At 45.8% G+C, this 17,389-nt stretch overlaps 1 protein-coding gene and 2 long non-coding RNA genes across 7 annotated transcripts in view; 2 read left to right on the top strand and 1 right to left on the bottom strand.

The window, feature by feature from the left end:
- Positions 1-1,060: 1,060 nt before the first annotated feature.
- Positions 1,061-3,910, bottom strand: LOC122466347. Its single transcript, XR_006291767.1, has 3 exons — positions 3,812-3,910; positions 2,808-2,895; positions 1,061-1,653 (listed from the first exon to the last, which is right to left on the bottom strand). It is a non-coding gene; the product is annotated as an uncharacterized LOC122466347 (long non-coding RNA).
- A 6,568-nt stretch (positions 3,911-10,478) lies between these two features.
- On the top strand, positions 10,479-14,627 carry LOC122466240. Its single transcript, XR_006291613.1, has 4 exons — positions 10,479-10,595; positions 11,120-11,275; positions 11,444-11,508; positions 12,465-14,627. It is a non-coding gene; the product is annotated as an uncharacterized LOC122466240 (long non-coding RNA).
- Positions 14,628-14,781: 154 nt separating this feature from the next.
- Positions 14,782-17,389, top strand: part of ACTN1 (actinin alpha 1) — a 129,187-nt gene continuing 126,579 nt past the window's right edge. For 2 of the 5 annotated variants that reach the window (XM_043548871.1, XM_037900291.2), the window contains exon 1: positions 14,900-15,223. In XM_043548871.1, the coding sequence (XP_043404806.1) occupies positions 15,119-15,223 (105 nt within the window). In that variant the 5' untranslated portion in view covers positions 14,900-15,118. Of the gene's footprint in view, positions 15,224-17,389 lie in introns of all 5 variants that reach the window. The other 3 variants (XM_007054249.4, XM_037900289.2, XM_037900290.2) reach the window with 3 other exon arrangements.

The raw sequence follows: 17,389 nt of genomic DNA, 5'->3' as shown, positions 1-17,389 counted from the left end.
ATCAGGGGGAAACTAAAGGTTTTAACAGCTGTAGGGGGCCGCTCTGAGTTATGGACTCTGGCCATACTCCTCTTCCCCTGCCAAGCCCCCCTGTGCCAGGCTGCTGGGAGAGCTCCAGCAGCTCTACCACAGCAGAGAAGCCCCCTTAAGAATTTCCTGGGGCCCATTTCCAGACCCTTTAAAGCCCCTTTATGCCGCTCCTTGGTGGAACTGCAAATTGGTCTTGTCTGCTTGATGTTACTGCTCAAACAATTGTTAATAATTGAACTGCCATTGTTAGCACGATATTTAAAAGGTAACAGTTTTCAGCGAGCTGAACGAGGCAGGTTGCACCACTAAGAGCCGATGTGTGGGGCTCTCTGCGGAGCCTGGAAGATGGTGTGCATCGGTTATGCTTGGTTCTTGTTTGTAAGGCTTCTTCACAACCCTTATTTTATGTAACCCACACACCCTCCTGGGTGTGGTGTTCTGTCCCGTGTAGTGGCACCGAGACCACTTAGAGAGAGAGACTAATGAGTCTGTTCTACAGCCTTAGCTAACAGCCAGCGTATGTGGTCATAGACTCAGGATCACAGTTCTGAAGCAAGGGCTGAAGCCTCAGCAAATGCCACAGCTGCAGAATTGCAGAATACTCAGGGCCTTCCCCTAGATTGTTTTCTTCATGTATGGCAGGACTCTGAGAGCAACAAACTCCCAACAGCCACCAAAGACCCAAATTATTACAAGTTTATTCATGTGTGGCGTGGTTTCTGGATGGCCTTCAGTTCCTCCTTTCCCTCTTTAACTTAAGCCAGTGTCACTGCATACGTCCAGCATGGCTTCCTGCTGGGGCCCAGAGCAGTGTAGGGAACTCTGCCCTTAGGCAACAAGCAGGCACAGCAATGGCTGGGTACCATGGTTTCCACTGACAGGTGCTTGCTGTAAATCCTGAAGGCGGGGGGTGCAGCTGCAGCGATTGAGCCAGAGTGCTCAGAGAGGCAACAAAATCTTCAAAACCCTGCCGCTGCCTCAGCTTTGACTATTCCAGAGATTTCATGACTGTGCAGTACGGAGCGCTCACCTTTCCTGGTGCATCGCCTCTCTGATTCGCACAGACCATAGTCTGTGTTTCCTTTCTCATACCCCTCTAGTTTAGTACTTTCAAAACAGCTTTTATTGTAGAATCAGAGGAAGCACAAAAAAGCAGCTAAACATTGTTCAGAAAACCTGACAGAGGCAAGGCACACAATGGAACAAATAGATGACGCTCGTGGTTTGAAACCTGCCAACCTCCCACATTGCCTGCAAAACTGCAGGCACAGAGCACATGAGCAGGGGAAGGAAAAGCCCTCCTACAGGACAGGTTTGTGAGAGATCAAACTGCTGTCTGGCTGCCCCCTGCCATGCTGGGGAAAACATACAGTTCTAGTGATAAATCTGAATCTGGGGTGTGTTTGTTGCCACATTTCCCCCTCCGCTTACAGAAGCTATTTGTGTTTTCAGCCCGCGTTTATTCACTTGTAGCTCATCTTCTGATGTAAAGGATGTCGCCACGCTGCCGGAGTCACACTGCATGGCTGCGGATGGTGCTGCCACAGGCACAGCGGTCTGGTTGCCCGCTGCAGGCTCACGCAGAAGAGTGGGCTGTAAGAGCCTCTGGTCCATACTGAGCTCCTAAGCGTTACCGCAGGACAAACAAGAAGAAGAATGAGCTGGGTAGGGGAATGTATCTGAACACAAAGCAATAGCAGGGGAACACGCACAAAATTACCAGCCAATGGCTTTTTTTATACAGTATTGTTTGCATAAGGAATCCAGAATTGACCCCTCTGTGCCATCAGGTTATCTGCCATCGGGTCCACGCGGCAGGGGCCCGATGAAAAGGTCCGGAGGGTCTGGGGTGGAGGGTGGGTGGGGCACGCCCTCTCTTAGGACCCGGTCGAGGTAAACCCAAGCAGCGGGTGGCAAAGCAGCCCTCACCTCCTGAAGTACGCGCTGGGGAGTATGAGGTCTGGAGAGCCCCATTTGCTGAGCGAGCATCAGGGGATAAAGCCAGTCTCCCCGGTCGTAGTCCAGGAGGTCTCCGACTCTGGTGACTTCTGCCAGGACCAACCTCCACTGCCAATGGTGAACTCCCAATACAGAAGCCAAAAGAGAAAGCTCAGAGACAGCTCCCTGCCTCAGGGGAGGGGAGAGAGAGAGGGAGAATACCTTGCCCTGGATCAAGTGTACTGAAGGACTTGGGACTGTGTGTGTGGCATAGGCAGTGAGCAGCTGCCAAGTGACATGTGATCCCCTCCCATGAATTAGTGTGAGAACTGAGGGTCATTGAGGGCCAGCTTGCACAGCCCAAAAACCTCCAATTCTAATAGATTGAGCCCTGGTCTACAGTACAGCATCCACACCCCTGAGTGATGCAGTTCCGCCACCCGAACTCCCAGTGTAGACAGCACTATGGAGTGGTGGAGGTGGAGTATAGACAAGCCCTGAGAAGGCTTGATGGGTCTGGGCTGGGCTCCATTAACTCTACATCCATGAGGCAGACTTAATGGAGCATGGAGGATCTGAAGCTGCCCCATGGGTTTCGTTCTGCTTCAGCAGGTGAGTCTGAGTTTGGATCCAGACCCGATTTATATAACTTGGCACCCTCCATTGCAGTTGTGTCACTACATGAAAACATTGTATTGTGAGCTGATGAAACCATCCCCTCCTGACTGCACAGCAACGCAGCTTCAGTATGTGGAGACAGAGGTGGGTCAGGCTGTGGGATGTGCAAGACCAACCTCATTGGGGGGAGAGCCAAAATCCAAAAGCTAGCCCATGCTCACCTGTCCTGTGTGCACCTACAGTTGATCTGTTGCTGGCTATGGTGGCCTGATATCACAAGGGGCAGAACCAAGATTAATCTCCTGAAAGCTGTGGGTAACAAGTAAAAATCAAATCTTTTCAAGGGAGATAATGTCCTGTTTGTCCAATGAGTTTGGGGGTAGGCTGCTGGGGTTTAGTTTGAGTCAGGTGGGTCTGTTCTCAGCTTTCTGTGACCTGGCTGTCTGCTGTCCTGGCCTTCACTGATTGTCTGGACACCTCACAGCTGCTGGTCAGATGTCACTGTGACAAATGTCACCACTGAAATAAATAGTTTATGCTAAGAAAGTGTGGAGATGGGGGCGACTGTGAGGTACATCTGATAGAGCTAGGAGGAAAGCATCTCACTGCATTTTGAATATTGACCCCTATTCTGATGTTGGCTGCATAGCAACAGAAAATAGCATCCTCCTTTACATTAGCAAAAGGATTTTATGCAACTTATGTCCAGATAAACATACTGCAGAAATATGGCTATGAGTTCTGTAATTCCTCTATCTCCGCTATTACTTTATGTCTAGACAGCAGCTAGAATCATGCTTCCCAGCATGGATAGACAGATGCACTACTCTGCTCGAGCTAACAAACTAACAATAGTAGTGTGGCTGAGGCAACACAGGTGATGACTTGGGCTAGCCCCAGAGTACAATCTGACCTGACCCCCTGGTATGTAGTCAGGTGACTAGCCCGAGACCCTGTGCTGCTGTGGCCACACTGCTATTTTTAGCATAGCATATCTGGCGACCTGCACTGGGATGCACACTCCCAGCTGGTGTGTAGATATTCCCTGAATTATGTCTAACTTTTGAGACATAAAATCAGGGCCCTGACCTATTATGGTTATTGTGACATGACAAAGTCTTGAGCCTTTTCACATGGGTATTTAACCTATTGCCCTGGTCAAATTCCCTCCCTAAATTCCCCTTGTCGCTGCATGTGCTTTTCTGACCCCGTTGCTGTCACTAACCTGTTGTGTAGCGTTTCTGTATGCTGTTAACCAGCTGCTGCCTTCCATCCTAGAGCTGGCTGTATTTCCATGGTGGATGGACTGATGATTCTATACAGATGTGTATTTACATCTATTCATACACAAAAAACATGTATCCGTTAAGGTTGTTCGACACATAATCAAACAGAACCTCAGCAGCAAAGCAATGAAAAGTTAAGCCATCTAAGAGCATGTACACTGTGCTCCTCCAGCTAGAGACAGATTTCACTAAGAGCACAACCACCATACACCACAGACCACAACGTCGCAGCTTCCCCGCCCCCCACCCCACCCCGGGATACAAGACTTCCAGCATGCCCTTCCCCAAACTCCCCCTGCTCCCATAAGGGCTAAGGTTCCATTGTGTGGGCTGCAACAAAAAAGGGAGAGGAAAGCCTCCAGTTCTCCCAAGCCTGGGATCACCTTGCACAGGGCAATCCTGAGCAAGTGTGGTGCCAGCAAAATCAGCTCCTTGCAATTCCCATGTTGGGGATATGGCCAGCGCATGGCGCACTCTGGCAATCATTGGCCAGAGTAAAGTCCCTTGGAGAACATAACCATCTGGGGTGTGTTGGTGCAGCCCCATGTGCTGAGGTCAAGGTTGATGCAGATCAGTCCAGATGATCAGGGATCTTTAACTGGCTCCCTGACATTGCCCTTGTGCAAAAATAGATCTTGTGCAAACATCACCCTTGTGCAAGGACAGAATCTGGACCTATGTCCCCAACCACTTTACAGAATGTAACAATGCATAGCAGAGAGAGGGGGAATCTACAAGGTTTATAGTATAAGATTGTATTTCATATGAGAGTTGAAAAGGGACAGAGAGTTGAGGTGAGAGAGTCTAACAACCTGCTTGTGTTGTGTTTAGACTCTGTTCATAAGCAAACAATTGTCAGGCTGGATGTAGGTTCTAGCATGATTCTGCTGTGTACATGGACGGGGCCTAACTTGCTGTGAAGGAGAGCATGCTGAAATCCATTGCAGTGTGTGAAAAACACCCATAATCCTCTGCCACTGGTACCAACAATTAAGGCAGTATGGGATAGCTGCCCAGATTTTCCAGAGTGCCCTAATGCAAACACAATTGTACAGCCTGCTAAGTTTGGACAAACCAGTGATGTTGACACACTATTGTGCAGGGGAAATTGTAACTTTGTGGATGAACTAAAGCTGTAATCATAACAGATGAGCACGTCAGCATGGTTATGTCTGTTGTGTAGATGGGACCAACCAATGTGAGTTTCATAAAGAGGAGGAGAAACCGTGACAGGACACTGGCATAACTATGAACCACTGGTCCACTTAGGTCTAGGAGTATGATGAAGAAGGAAACTTCCTCAGTGGAAATAAAGAGTTTAACTTCAAGCATGGAAAGACTCCCATGCTATGGCCAGGGTGGAACCCCAAATGCAAAGAGTAGAGGCTAGTGTTGTGTGAGAGGTGATGGGAGAAGGCTAGTTTTGCAAACGTCGTGCTGAGAAACATAACACCTGTAAATTAGAGAGAACATCAGAGTCAAGGGAAAAAACGAGGAGTACTTGTGGCACGTTAGAGACTAACAAATTTATTTGAGCATAAGCTTTCATGGGCTAAAGCCCACTTCATCAGATGCATGCAGTGAAAAATACAGTAGGAAGATATATATATATATATATATACACACACAGAGAACAAGAAAAAATGGGGATTGCCAACTCTTAATGAGACCAATCAATTAAGGTGGGCTATTATCAGCAGGAGAAAAAAAACTTTTGTAGTGATAATCAGGATAGCCCATTTCAAACAGTTGACAAGCGAGAGATTTTTAAGAAGGGGTGAGAAGTGCCCGATCTGAAAGTTTGATATTTCTCTCACAAGCGAAGATCGTCTGTGTGTGTGTGTGTGTGGAGGGGGGCTTTGGGAAGAACATCTCTGTTAAAGATTGAATAACCCCCCTACTTTGCTTTCCCCCCACCATGTTGCCATTGCCATCCTTCCAAGGAGACTTGGCAAAACTTGCCTCTAAAGTCTGTCACAATTGCTCCATAAGCAGCTAGGAGGGTTGCTGCTGAGTGAGGCAGCAGAGTCCCTCATCCATCTAAAGGGCAGAGTCAGGCTGTCTTGGTAACCTCTGCTGGTTCAGAGAGAACCTGGGAAACAAACCTGTCCCAGAATGCTGTTATAGGGTGCTGAGCTATTGGAGGCAATATCTGTCAGGACAGACACAAAAACAAGGTCTTGATCACGAGTCATTAAAACTCTCTTAGTATTTTCAGTGGGGTTCTGGCCCCATTAATCGGGTCAAATTCCTCTGTGGATAATTACATTCTGCCTCTCTCTATAACATTAACCCTGTAGTTTCAGTTGGATACAGTGTTCTTCACTTCCTGTCTTGCACTGCTGTATGGTGTTCCTGTGCACAGTTAAACAGCTGCCACCTTTCACCTGAGATGTGACTGCATTTCAGTGGGGAGGTAAAGTGAATTGTGTAAACAAAGTTTGTAAAGCGCTCTGTGATCATTCCAGATTAAAGTAATTATAGAAACAGAATGGATAATTACGAATAGTAACAGTTAATTATAAATTCAGTATTAACAAACAAACAACACTCTAAAGGCAAAGGGAGCTATCTGTGATAAATTCTACTTGGAAAGTAAACTGCAGTGCTGTATTTACAGGAGGATCAAAATATTTCTGCTCCCAGAATTATTCATTAGGTAGCACAAGTAAAACATTGTTATCAGACGTTTCAACCATATTTAGTAACGATGATTGTAAATCATTTTGACTCGAGTGATTATTTTTTTCATTTTTATTTCCCCTGGGACTTACTGTGTGGCCTCCTGCAGCTCTCTCCATTTCTCCTCCCACTTCACATTCCCTCCTGCCCTCATCCTTGAGCTACCCCTGCTGCTGCCACCAAAACCAGTCTTCTGCCTGACAAGGAATATTGCCCTGGGAGTCTATCAGCAATGGGTCAAGGGTTTATAAATGTACAAGCTGCAGGGGATGGCTTAGAGGTCTAGCTCTCTGGTTTCTATACACTTAGGTGTGGTTTACTGTTGCCCTGCCCTTTGTGGAGTCATTTACAACAATGCAAAGTGAGTCCAGTGTTTACATCCACTTGGCAGCAGCGTAAATGCCTATGTACAGTGCAGGGCAATGATCAGTCTGGCCTTTGAGTCCTGGTTCAGTGCTAACTTAAACTGGTTTTACACCACTGTGACTTCAATTGTCTTAGGCCTTGTCTACACTGGGGTTTGCAGTGACCAGCCACCGTTGCAGCTAAACCAGTACAAACTCCTAGTGTAGACAGGGTGAATGACTGCATCACTAGTGTAGCTTGCCAGGTTCAAGTAGGGGTAAATTTTTACAGGTGTAAATCATGCCTATATCAGCTGCCTGCCTATAATAGGGTCTTCACTGTTGCAGTTACACTGGTGATTAGTCACCAATGGCTGAAATTCCTTGTGTAGACAAGGCCTTGTTCCTCATTTACTGTGTGACAGAACAATTGGACCCTTAAATACCCAGTAAATCTAGGGAGGGTCAATTAAACCCTTTATTCTTCCAACAGGGAGTTCACTGCAGTTTATTGCAGAAAAGGTATTTGGATGAGCCCTTAGAAACTAGGCTTCCATCTGATTGTTGGCATTAACTACTTTTCTTTGTGAACAGAGGCTTTTGACCTGTGGCCAAAACTTCCCCCTCCCTCCACTCTTATGGAGGGTGCTGCTACCTCTACCCTGAAAATGGCTGTATGTCAGTGGTGCTGTGTATACCTACTTTGTAAAGAGCTTTGGGCTCCTTTGATATGAAAGATGCTGTGTTGTTTTCAATATTGTATACATCTGAATAAATGTAAAGTATTATCGCTTTTATGCACCTGAGAGACAAGGTAGGTGAGGTAATATCTTTTATTGGACCAACTTCTGTTGGTGAGACAACCTTTCAAGTTATAAAGAGCTCTTTTTCCTATATGCCCCTGAGGCATACAAGCAGCAAAGGGCTTCTTGTGAGATTTGTTCTAAAGCCCTAGGACAAAAGGCAAGTGCTATTTGAATAGGGCTTTGAATGTCCTTATGGATCAACAAAGCTCACCTGCCAAGCAGACAGGCATCCTTACAAAAAAATCTGAATGCCCCTGGGCGGGCCCCCTTTGGGTGGCTCCCCAGGGGAGTGAGCTACTCATTGCTAGTATTCTGAGCAAAAGCAGAATGAGCAGCAAGCAATTCCCCAAAATACCCACATGCCCTTGGCTTAGCTTCCTTCTTTTGTCTGATGCAGCCCAATGAACAGGGTGTGACCAAGCCCTTCTCATGGGAGGGCTCTGCCCACAGCACTGAAAAAAAAACTGCTCACTTCACTGGCCTGAGAAGGTTTCACAGCCTAGGGGGCCGGGGCTGTATTCAGCCCCTGCAGGATGGGAGTAACTCCCATGGAAGTCAACGGCGGTTATGTGTGTCTTGTGTGCTGAGACAGTAGGGCTGTGGGGGCACAAATGAAAACAGAATAAAGCTCTCTCTCATGTCAGGTTTCAGAGGGGTAGCCGTGTTAGTCTGTGTCAGCAAAAACAAGGAAGTGTCCTTGTGGCACCTTAGAGACTAAAAAATTTATTTGGGCATAAGCTTTGGTGGGCTAGAACCCACTTCATCAGATGCATGGAGTGGAAAATACAGGAGCAGGTATAAATACATGAAAAGATGTAAATTGCCTTACCAAGGAACTATACACCACACAACAAAAACACCAACCAAACCCTGCAACAAACCCCGGTGCCAACTCTGTCCACATATCTATTCAAGGGACACCATCATAGGACCTAACCACATCAGCCACACCATCAGGGGTTTGTTCACCTGCACATCTAGCTTAGATAAGCTATTACCAGCAGGAGAGTGGGGTGGGAGGAGGTATTGTTTCATGGTCTCTGTGTATATAATCTCTTCTGCAGTTTCCACAGTATGCATCCGATGAAGTGAACTGTAGCTCACGAAAGCTCATGCTCAAATAAATTGGTTAGTCTCTAAGGTGCCACAAGTACTCCTTTTCTTTTTGCGAATACAGATTAACACGGTTGTTACTCTGAAACATCTAGCAATGTGATATATGCCATCATGTGCAAGCAATGCCCCTCTGCCATGTACATTGGCCAAACCAGACAGTCTCTATGCAAAAGAATAAATGGACACAAATCTGACAGGAATTATAGCATTCAAAAACCAGTAGGAGAACACTTCAATCTCCCTGGTCACTCAATAACAGACCTAAAAGTGGCAATTCTTCACAAAAAATCTTCAGAAACAGACTCCAGTGTGAAACTGCAGAACTAGAATTAATTTGCAAACTGGACACCATCAGATGTGGTTGGGTCATTACAAAACCTAAACTTAATTTCCCCAATACTAATTTCCCCCTACTGTTACTCACACCTGTCTGAAATTGGCCACTCTCATTACCACTTCAAAAGTTATTTTTCCTCCCTTGATATCCTGCTGTCAACTGAATTATCTTGTTAGACTAACCTCACACTAGGTAAGGCAATTCACATCTTTTCATGTACGCCTCTACCCCGATATAACGCGACCCAATATAACACGAATTTGGATATAACGCGGCAAAGCAGTGCTCTGGGACGGGGAGGGGGCCTGCGTGCTCTGGTGGATCAAAGCAAGTTCAATATAACACGGTTTCACCTATAACGCAGTAAGATTTTTTGGCTCCCGAGGACAGCATTATATAGGGGGAAAAGGTGTATTTATACCTGCTTCTGTATTTTCCATTCCATGCATCTGATGAAGTGGGTTCTAGCCCATGAAAGATTATGCCCAAATACATTTGTTAGTCTCTAAGGTGCCATAAGGACTCCTCGTTGTTTTTTCTCTCATGTCAGGCTCTTTGGGTGATCCCCTCTAATCTCATAAAATGGGCAGGGTTCACCCTGGATTACTACTTGGGGTGGTTGGGACTGAGCTCTCATCCACCATGTATCATCTGCCACAATAGGAAGGTGTCTGCAGGCAAAAACCACAGCCTACAAGTCCTCTACAATGCATGCTCATTGAAAGTATTTGTAGGGCTGCTGACCTGTCTCCTCTGCCAGCCCTGTGGCGGGACGCGACAGGGGTGAGGGGACTGAGGCTGGGACCACAACTGGGGGTGGGAGCAGAGCCCTGTGCTCGGGTCCCGAGGCAGACGGGACCCTACATGTGGGTCCTGCAGCAGTCATGTGTGGGACCAGGTGGCAGAGTCCCACGCAGGGGTCCGGCAGCAGCCTGGGTGCGGGGCCAACAGCCGGGACCCCACACAATACCTGGGGGTGCTGCAGCACTCCCCACACTCCTAGTTCCCACACCTCTGCCAGTAATGATCAAACACCACACCCCAACTCTGTTCAGGCCCTTCCTTCAGTGCACAGTTTACTCTGCAAGCACAAAACTTAGAAAGTGACACAAACAAAGCTGTTCCCCTGACAAGGCAGGCTGCAGGGGCCTCCAGGCCTTTCCCCTTGAATCATTCCCCCCCACTCCAGGACCCAACCACATATAACTACTTACGGCCCTCCTTCAGTTAAAGTCTTTCAGCCCTTTATAGGAATCAGCTGACCCCTAGCCCAACCTGATAATCCCTTCTACCAGGCCCAAACACCTGTCCTTAAAGAGGTTCTGCCTCCAAACAGAGCTGACTGGCTCCAGAACACTAAAAGGGCAGACTCCCCTGTTACAGTATTGTACCGAGGTAGAAGATGGAACAGAGATGGGAGAGGTCATCTATGAGCAAGGTTAGATAAGACAGGGTTTGTCACATAAGGACCTGGCAGTCTAAGGAGGCAAGACAGCACTGAGTCACTGAGAAATCAAGTACCCTGTCCAAGGGGCTAGGAGTACAAAATCAAGGGGTCCATCAGGGTTCGGGGCAGGGGAGGAAGGAGAGTCTGTTTGAGGCATGAATGTCAAGGAATTGCGGGTGGGGGGCCTGAAAGCAAGAATCTGTAGAGAGGATACTGGTATTTTAGGCCTCAACTATTTTGTTAGATCTGGGCTACTTAGTCTTAATTCACTCTTATATGAGGTCAGGTAGTCCATCTCCAGCTATTGCAGCAATGGATTAAATGAATGGGATCTCTGATATATTATTTTATTAATGATACAACTGATTTTTATAATATTACAAGTATTTGTAAGGCACCACATCACAGTGACATCTAGGTACACTCTGCACCAGTTAAAAAGAACCAAGCAACATAATGAGAATGGAGAACATATACTCTGTGACCCTCTGCAGCAACTAACTTTGTGCTCACAGAGAGCAGACAGCATCCAGAAGATTAAATGTCTGGGATATTAACTGCAAGTTTTAGGGATCAAACTTATGAGGTGGTGACCGCCTCCTGGAAGATGTGGAGTGCCCTCAACTCATTAATTTCAGCAGGAGATGAGGGCTCCCAGCAACATCTGGGAGGTATGTGGTACAGCGACACCATCTGGGAGGTACTGGGCCATTAAATGTGGGAAGGAAATAAAGTGAGGGCCTGAGGATATTCAAATACAAAGAAAGTCTGTTTGTCTGAAAACACTGTATTCATCTCATCTCAAGGAATGTTTTAGAACCTGTTTTTTGTTTCCCCAGGTCTCAGTGAGTCAAACATCCTAAGGCTGGAAATCCTGAGCTGATAAGAGAGGAATAATTAAAAGGTGAATATTACATGGTATTTTTATGGTCTTTAATCCATCCTGTGATATCCCAAAGACGTACATAGTCTCAAAGATAAGTGATGCAAAATGACTTGCAGCTGAGACAGCAGAACAGCATGTTACCAAACATTCATCAAATGTTTATGGAAAATAAATGTAAATGTATTGATAAATTGAATTTCTTTTTGGGGCCTTCTCTCTTGAAGTCCTGATGATTCCCCTATTTTTTTCCCAATTTAACCCTGCATTTTGAACTTTAGAGCCTCAAAAAACTGTCACCACCATCATCTTCCTTCCTACTGAGCTCACCAATCTCTCTACAATATCACCTGACATTTTATAACATTTCTTTCATTTCTGAAGCATTTTGGTCAAGATTTTTAAAAATGCCTTATAATTTTGGGTGCCTTGGTTCTGGGTTGTCTAGCCTGAGGCACCTTGAAGGGGCCTGATTTGGAAAGTGCTAAGTAAGCAGCCTTTGAACATCAGGCTTCTTTAATGTGCCTCTAGCTGGGCACCCAAAAACTGAGGCACCACAAATCACTGATCATGTCTGAAAATCTTGGACGTTATGCACCACAAATACAAAGGTGATTTTATCCTCCACTGAAATGCAGCTGATTCTGGGGTGGAACATGAAACTGTTAAATAGTACAGAACAACTCTATAATTATTATTTATGGGTTTATAATGTCCAAAAGTGTGCTAGGTGCCTTGGAGTGCTGATAAAAAGTTGAGGCCCAAAGAGCTTATATCTAATATACCCTGCACAGCAGTTTAAGACAAGCGGTGAAGAAGACTATAGCCAATTCAAACTTCAGAGAGAATTTAAAAAAGGCAAAGAGTCATTACCTCATATCTGGCAGATAATTGCAATTTCTTGTGCTGTAGTTATTTCATTTGAAAAATATGATTCATAACGTACTTTACAATTACCTAGTGCTTTCTCATTTTAGATCTCAAAGCACTTTACAAAAATGGGTAAGTATTATTATCCCCCATTTTACAGGTGGCCTTTATACAGAGATCTGAACTAATGTGTCTGAGAATCACCATGATCTCTAGCAGATCAGAGCTGGGTCTGCTCTGAGCTCTATCATGTGTGTTCAATATAACGGTTCATGTGTCACATACTCTCTATTCCTTAAGCAATCTGAAAACTGGACTTGTGTATACTCTCCCTAGGCCACGGTTGTATTTTGCAAAAAGAACGAGGAGGACTTGTGGCACCTTAGAGACTAACAAATATATTTGAGCATAAGCTTTCGTGAGTAGCAGCCATGTTAGTCTGTATCCGCAAAATGAAAAGGAATACTTGTGTGTAATGCCTGTGGGGGAGCTATTTTAACAAGAACTGGGAATTTCCTTTCAGTTTCGCAAAGTAGCCTTGGCTGGCTCAAAGATGGTTGCGGAAAATATTTGCTGTTGCCATGTTTTTTCTTCGTCCGCTTCATTGACAGAGAATCATGTCAAGTTCTCAAACAGCAGCAGCTTCTTAAATATTTTACTCTGCCTGTCTTTGAAAAACTGTCTCTTGCTGGATGATCCAAGTTCCAAATCTATCTGGGTTTAAAGTATTCTAGTGTAGTGTGATTTTGTTGGATAGAGAGAAGGACACCAAGAAACATTGAACACTTTGTAAAAAAAAATATTTTAAAAAGAACAAATTTCAGGCTTTTCATTACTAACTTTGAGCAAAATTATCAGAAAATGCTCCAGCTGATGAAATTTAACCCTAAAAATTTGAAAGCATGAGAACTTTGGTTTATTTTATTTACAATAATATAATGGGAGTGTGGTAGCAACATTAGCTACGGCGAAGCTATTGCTGCTCCATAATAAAACAACATATAACTGTAGAGCCAAGGATCCTGGTCCTTCAGCTCCAAAAACATAGGCCTCCAAACACTTGTGGTTAAATGAAAATCTCTGTTAACTATCAGATAGAGAAACATCATTATGTTCTTTCTGGGCTCCAGCCAGCCAAGGGGGCAATGGTCTCACCCTGCTCCACCTTGGTTGATCCTTGTGGCCATACAGAGCTCTATTGACTTCACTGGGGTTCTGTGAAGATGCAGGGGTCTATCTAGGCAGACCCTATTATAAGATCAGAGTCATAGCTCCAGTTCAGCAAAACACTTATCTATGCACTAACCTTTAAGCATGTTCCTGAGTGCTTTAATTTTGGTTTGGAAAGTTTCCAGACTTACTCTGAAGGAATTTACTCAGAATTACTCAGGGAATGTTTTTGGAAACTCTGAAGAAAATTTGTACAGCACTCTATAGCTTAAGGCCCCAGTTCTGGGACACACATGGGCTTAACTTTAAGCATGTGACGTGTCCCACTGAACTCAATGAGGCGATTGGCATGCATAAAGTTAAGCACGTGCATAAGGATTTGGAGGATCCGAGCCAAAAAATTACTGTAGCTTTAAGTTTTTAAGGTGAGTGTTTCTTTGTCTCCCTCTGGCTTAATATGCATTTTACTCTCCTCTTCAAACTTTCAATATAATTTGAATTCTAACCAATAAACTTTCCACTGTAAAGTTTGCAACCCAAACATTGTAGCGCAGTGCTAGTGGAATCAGGAAATGAAATAACGGGAAACATTGTAACTGACTGTCCAACTTGACAGATATGCACAGACTCGGGCTTCTATCCTGTGAATTCGTACACATGCTTAACTTTCCATTCCTCCCATTAAACTCAAGGAGACTACAGACATGTTAGGTATATGTATATAAAGATTTGCAGGATCCTGGCTTAAATAAAGTGCATTCCCACTGACAAGTCAATGAGATGTTTAACATTTTTTTCAGTTTTTAATAAGGTGTTTTTCTAGTAATCCAGGTAAGGACTGTTTGTTTGAATATTGTATATTGTTAACCTGACAATGTTTCTTTCACACTGACCTGCATATTGCAGAAGCTTGGTCGCAGGCTATTAGAAAGACAAGGCGGGTGAGGTAATATAACAAAAGTTGGTTCAATAAATGATATTATCTCACCCACCTTGTCCCCCTATCAAACATAATAAGCAGATATACTTTGTTGTTGTTGTTGTTGCATTTTTTGCATTGCGCGACAGGTAGCTCGCTATATTCCGTCTGTTCAGTAGCTCCTGATATTACTATAAACCCCCAAGGTAAGGGGAGACGTCACCAAACTGAGTCCACCGCAGATTAAACTCAGATGTCACATGAGTAAGGGGGGAGGAGGTTGGGGGGGGGGGGAGCGGCCTTAAATCAACCTATATCAACCGCTGGAAGCCCTGAGTGACACAAGGGGGTCTCAATGAGAGTGATGGTAGCCTCGGAAAATGGACTGCTGGCAACTCCACCTAGCCAATGAGATTAACTAGGAGGCAGGGCTCTTTCCCCCGCCGCCCCCTTCCCTTCTGTGCGTGCGAAGACTAGGTTGCGCTCTGGTGTAAGCGGAGCTGCCGCGCGCCGCCACCTCCCCCCTGTCTCTCTCTCTCTCTCTCTCTCTCTCTGTGCTCCGCTGTAGCTGTCCTTCAGCAGGGCGCTCTCGAGACCGCCGGGGAGCGCGAGCTGTGGCGGCAGCAGCCGGGGAGGAAAAACAAAAGCAGACCGAAGGGGACACGCACAGCCATGGATTACTATGACTCTCAGCAAACCAATGACTACATGCAGCCGGAGGAGGACTGGGACAGGGACATGCTTTTGGATCCAGCTTGGGAAAAACAGCAGAGAAAGGTAAATTCCCCCCCCCTTTCACCCTCGACCCCCTTTCACCCTCACCTTACCCCTTTCTCTCCCCCCCCCCCCCCGCATCCTAGGGAAGATCCTGGAGCCGGGTGGGGCGGGAGAGATATTAGTAGAGGCTGCAGTAGCTCCATTAGAGAGGAGTGTTGTGTTACAGGCATTTAGCAGGATGGGGGTGGGGGAAAGGTTTCCTTGGATTTGCTGGAGATTAGTTGTATTGGGGCTCTGTGTGGCTACCTGCGCACGTTCAGTCCCCTCCCTGTTTAACGCTGGGGTATTTTCCACGTTTGCTGAGGGTCTAGGGCAGAGAGCTGGTCTGATTGATAGCTGGGAGGTTTCCTGTTGGCAGCCGGATCCCTGCATCACCCTCTCATTTTATTTAATTAAATAATGGAGCCTCGTGTGAAGAAGGGGGTTGGGGGTGGGACGAGCTGCAACATCAACCTAATTATGGATTTGTATATGCATAGCCGCCTCTCTCCTCCTCCCTCCGATTTTCCCCATATGGTCAGAGGTTGCAATGGACCCAGCTCTGCACAGGACCTGTTGAGATGCAGAGCTCGAATAATGTAGCAAGTAGCGCGCCCCCCGCCTCTCTTTTAATTCGGTCTAGAACAGTGATTTTAACTGAGTTTAAACCAAGGTGTTATCTGGTGGCTCACAGATCCCCGTGGAAACAGCGTTTGGAGATTGTGTATTAATCGCCTATGGAGGCCTTGTGTGATTTAAAGAAACAACGTGTAACAGGCACACATTAGGCTGTTGTCTTTCCTACCTGTGTGTGAGGGAGGTGGGTGGGCGCTGAAGTAGTGCGACCTATGCGGGGCGGTGGGTAAGCAAAGAAATGGGGCCGTTTTATCGCCCAATGTGGCAGCGCAGAAGTTCCTTTTCCCCCCTAAAGCAACAGATGTTTCCCCTGTCAGCGCCAGGAGCCATGAGACGGGAGCCCTAGCTCCCTCCCCTCACATTTCGCAATGCAATTTACCAGGCAACACTCCTCACTTTCTGGGGTTTTTTTTGATAGCGATGCTGTGCCTGCTATTAGGGACCGCCTAGCTGCTCCTCAGGAAGCTGTTGAAGAGCTGATTTGGGCGGCTGGTGGTGCCCTGGGGGAAGGGAGGGCTGTGCAGGTACATGTGTGTCTGCTACGAAGTGTCACTCCCATTGCAAAGCTCTCCACACGTCTGCGTTGCCCCCAGAAGACAGTGGCACACAAAGGAACGCTCTCTTTGGAGGCAGCAGATGCTGATTAAGGAGGAAATCAGAATGTGAATGTAAAATTGGCTTGTTCTCCAGGGTGCAGGCTCCTTCAGCTGCAGATGACCTTTGTAGGCTAGACCTGCCTCCCCACTATACAGGGAATCAGGAGCACTACAGCTATTTAGGAGATCAGATTGACTGACTGACTAGCAATCTGTTGTTAGTAATTTACCTCTTCCATTCCCATCACCCTATTCTCCCTTTTTGAATGGTCCCCAATTCCATGTGCTCACAAGGAGGATGATAGCTCACTTCTCATTTGAGTGGTGTGGTTTAGGGTTGGGCTTGTGCAGAACTTATGTCCAAAAATGGTAACATTCATCCCTTTTTTAAACTGGGGTGGGGGGGGGGAGTTTAGGAGGAGTCCTAGCTGCTGCTGTTTCTTTTTGTCTAAGCCAACGGCATCCTGTATTAGATCACTGGAATCCTAATCCTTGAAACATTTCCCTTTTAGTCACTTCATCAGACAATAAAATATATATATATATATTTTTAAAAAGAAGCATGGCAGGGCACCTCCTACAACTGTCAAGTCACTAGAGTGAATCACTTGTTAATTTTACGCTTGCAGTTTGTATCACATCTTGCCATGCCTGAATTCTGAATAGAAAATGGAACTACTTTCTTGTCGCACATAGTGGATATAGGTAGGGCCCTACCAAATTCATTTTGGTCCATTTCATGATCATAGGATTTTTAAAATCATAAATTTAGTGATTTCATCTATTTAAATCTGAAATTTTATGTTGTTGAAATTGTAGGGGTCCTGACCCAAAAAGGAATTGTGGGAGGTGGGGATCATAAGGTTATTGTAGAGGGTTTTGTGGTACTGCTACCCTTACTCATAAAATCATGCGTGGTATAGAGAAAGTAAATAAGGAAGTGTTATTTACTCTT

Source organism: Chelonia mydas, chromosome 6 (genome assembly GCF_015237465.2).
Source record: "Chelonia mydas isolate rCheMyd1 chromosome 6, rCheMyd1.pri.v2, whole genome shotgun sequence".
NCBI classification, from domain to species: domain Eukaryota; kingdom Metazoa; phylum Chordata; order Testudines; family Cheloniidae; genus Chelonia; species Chelonia mydas.
The sequence above is the reverse complement of the archived record's forward strand: the minus strand, read 5'-3'. Positions and strand labels throughout refer to the sequence as shown.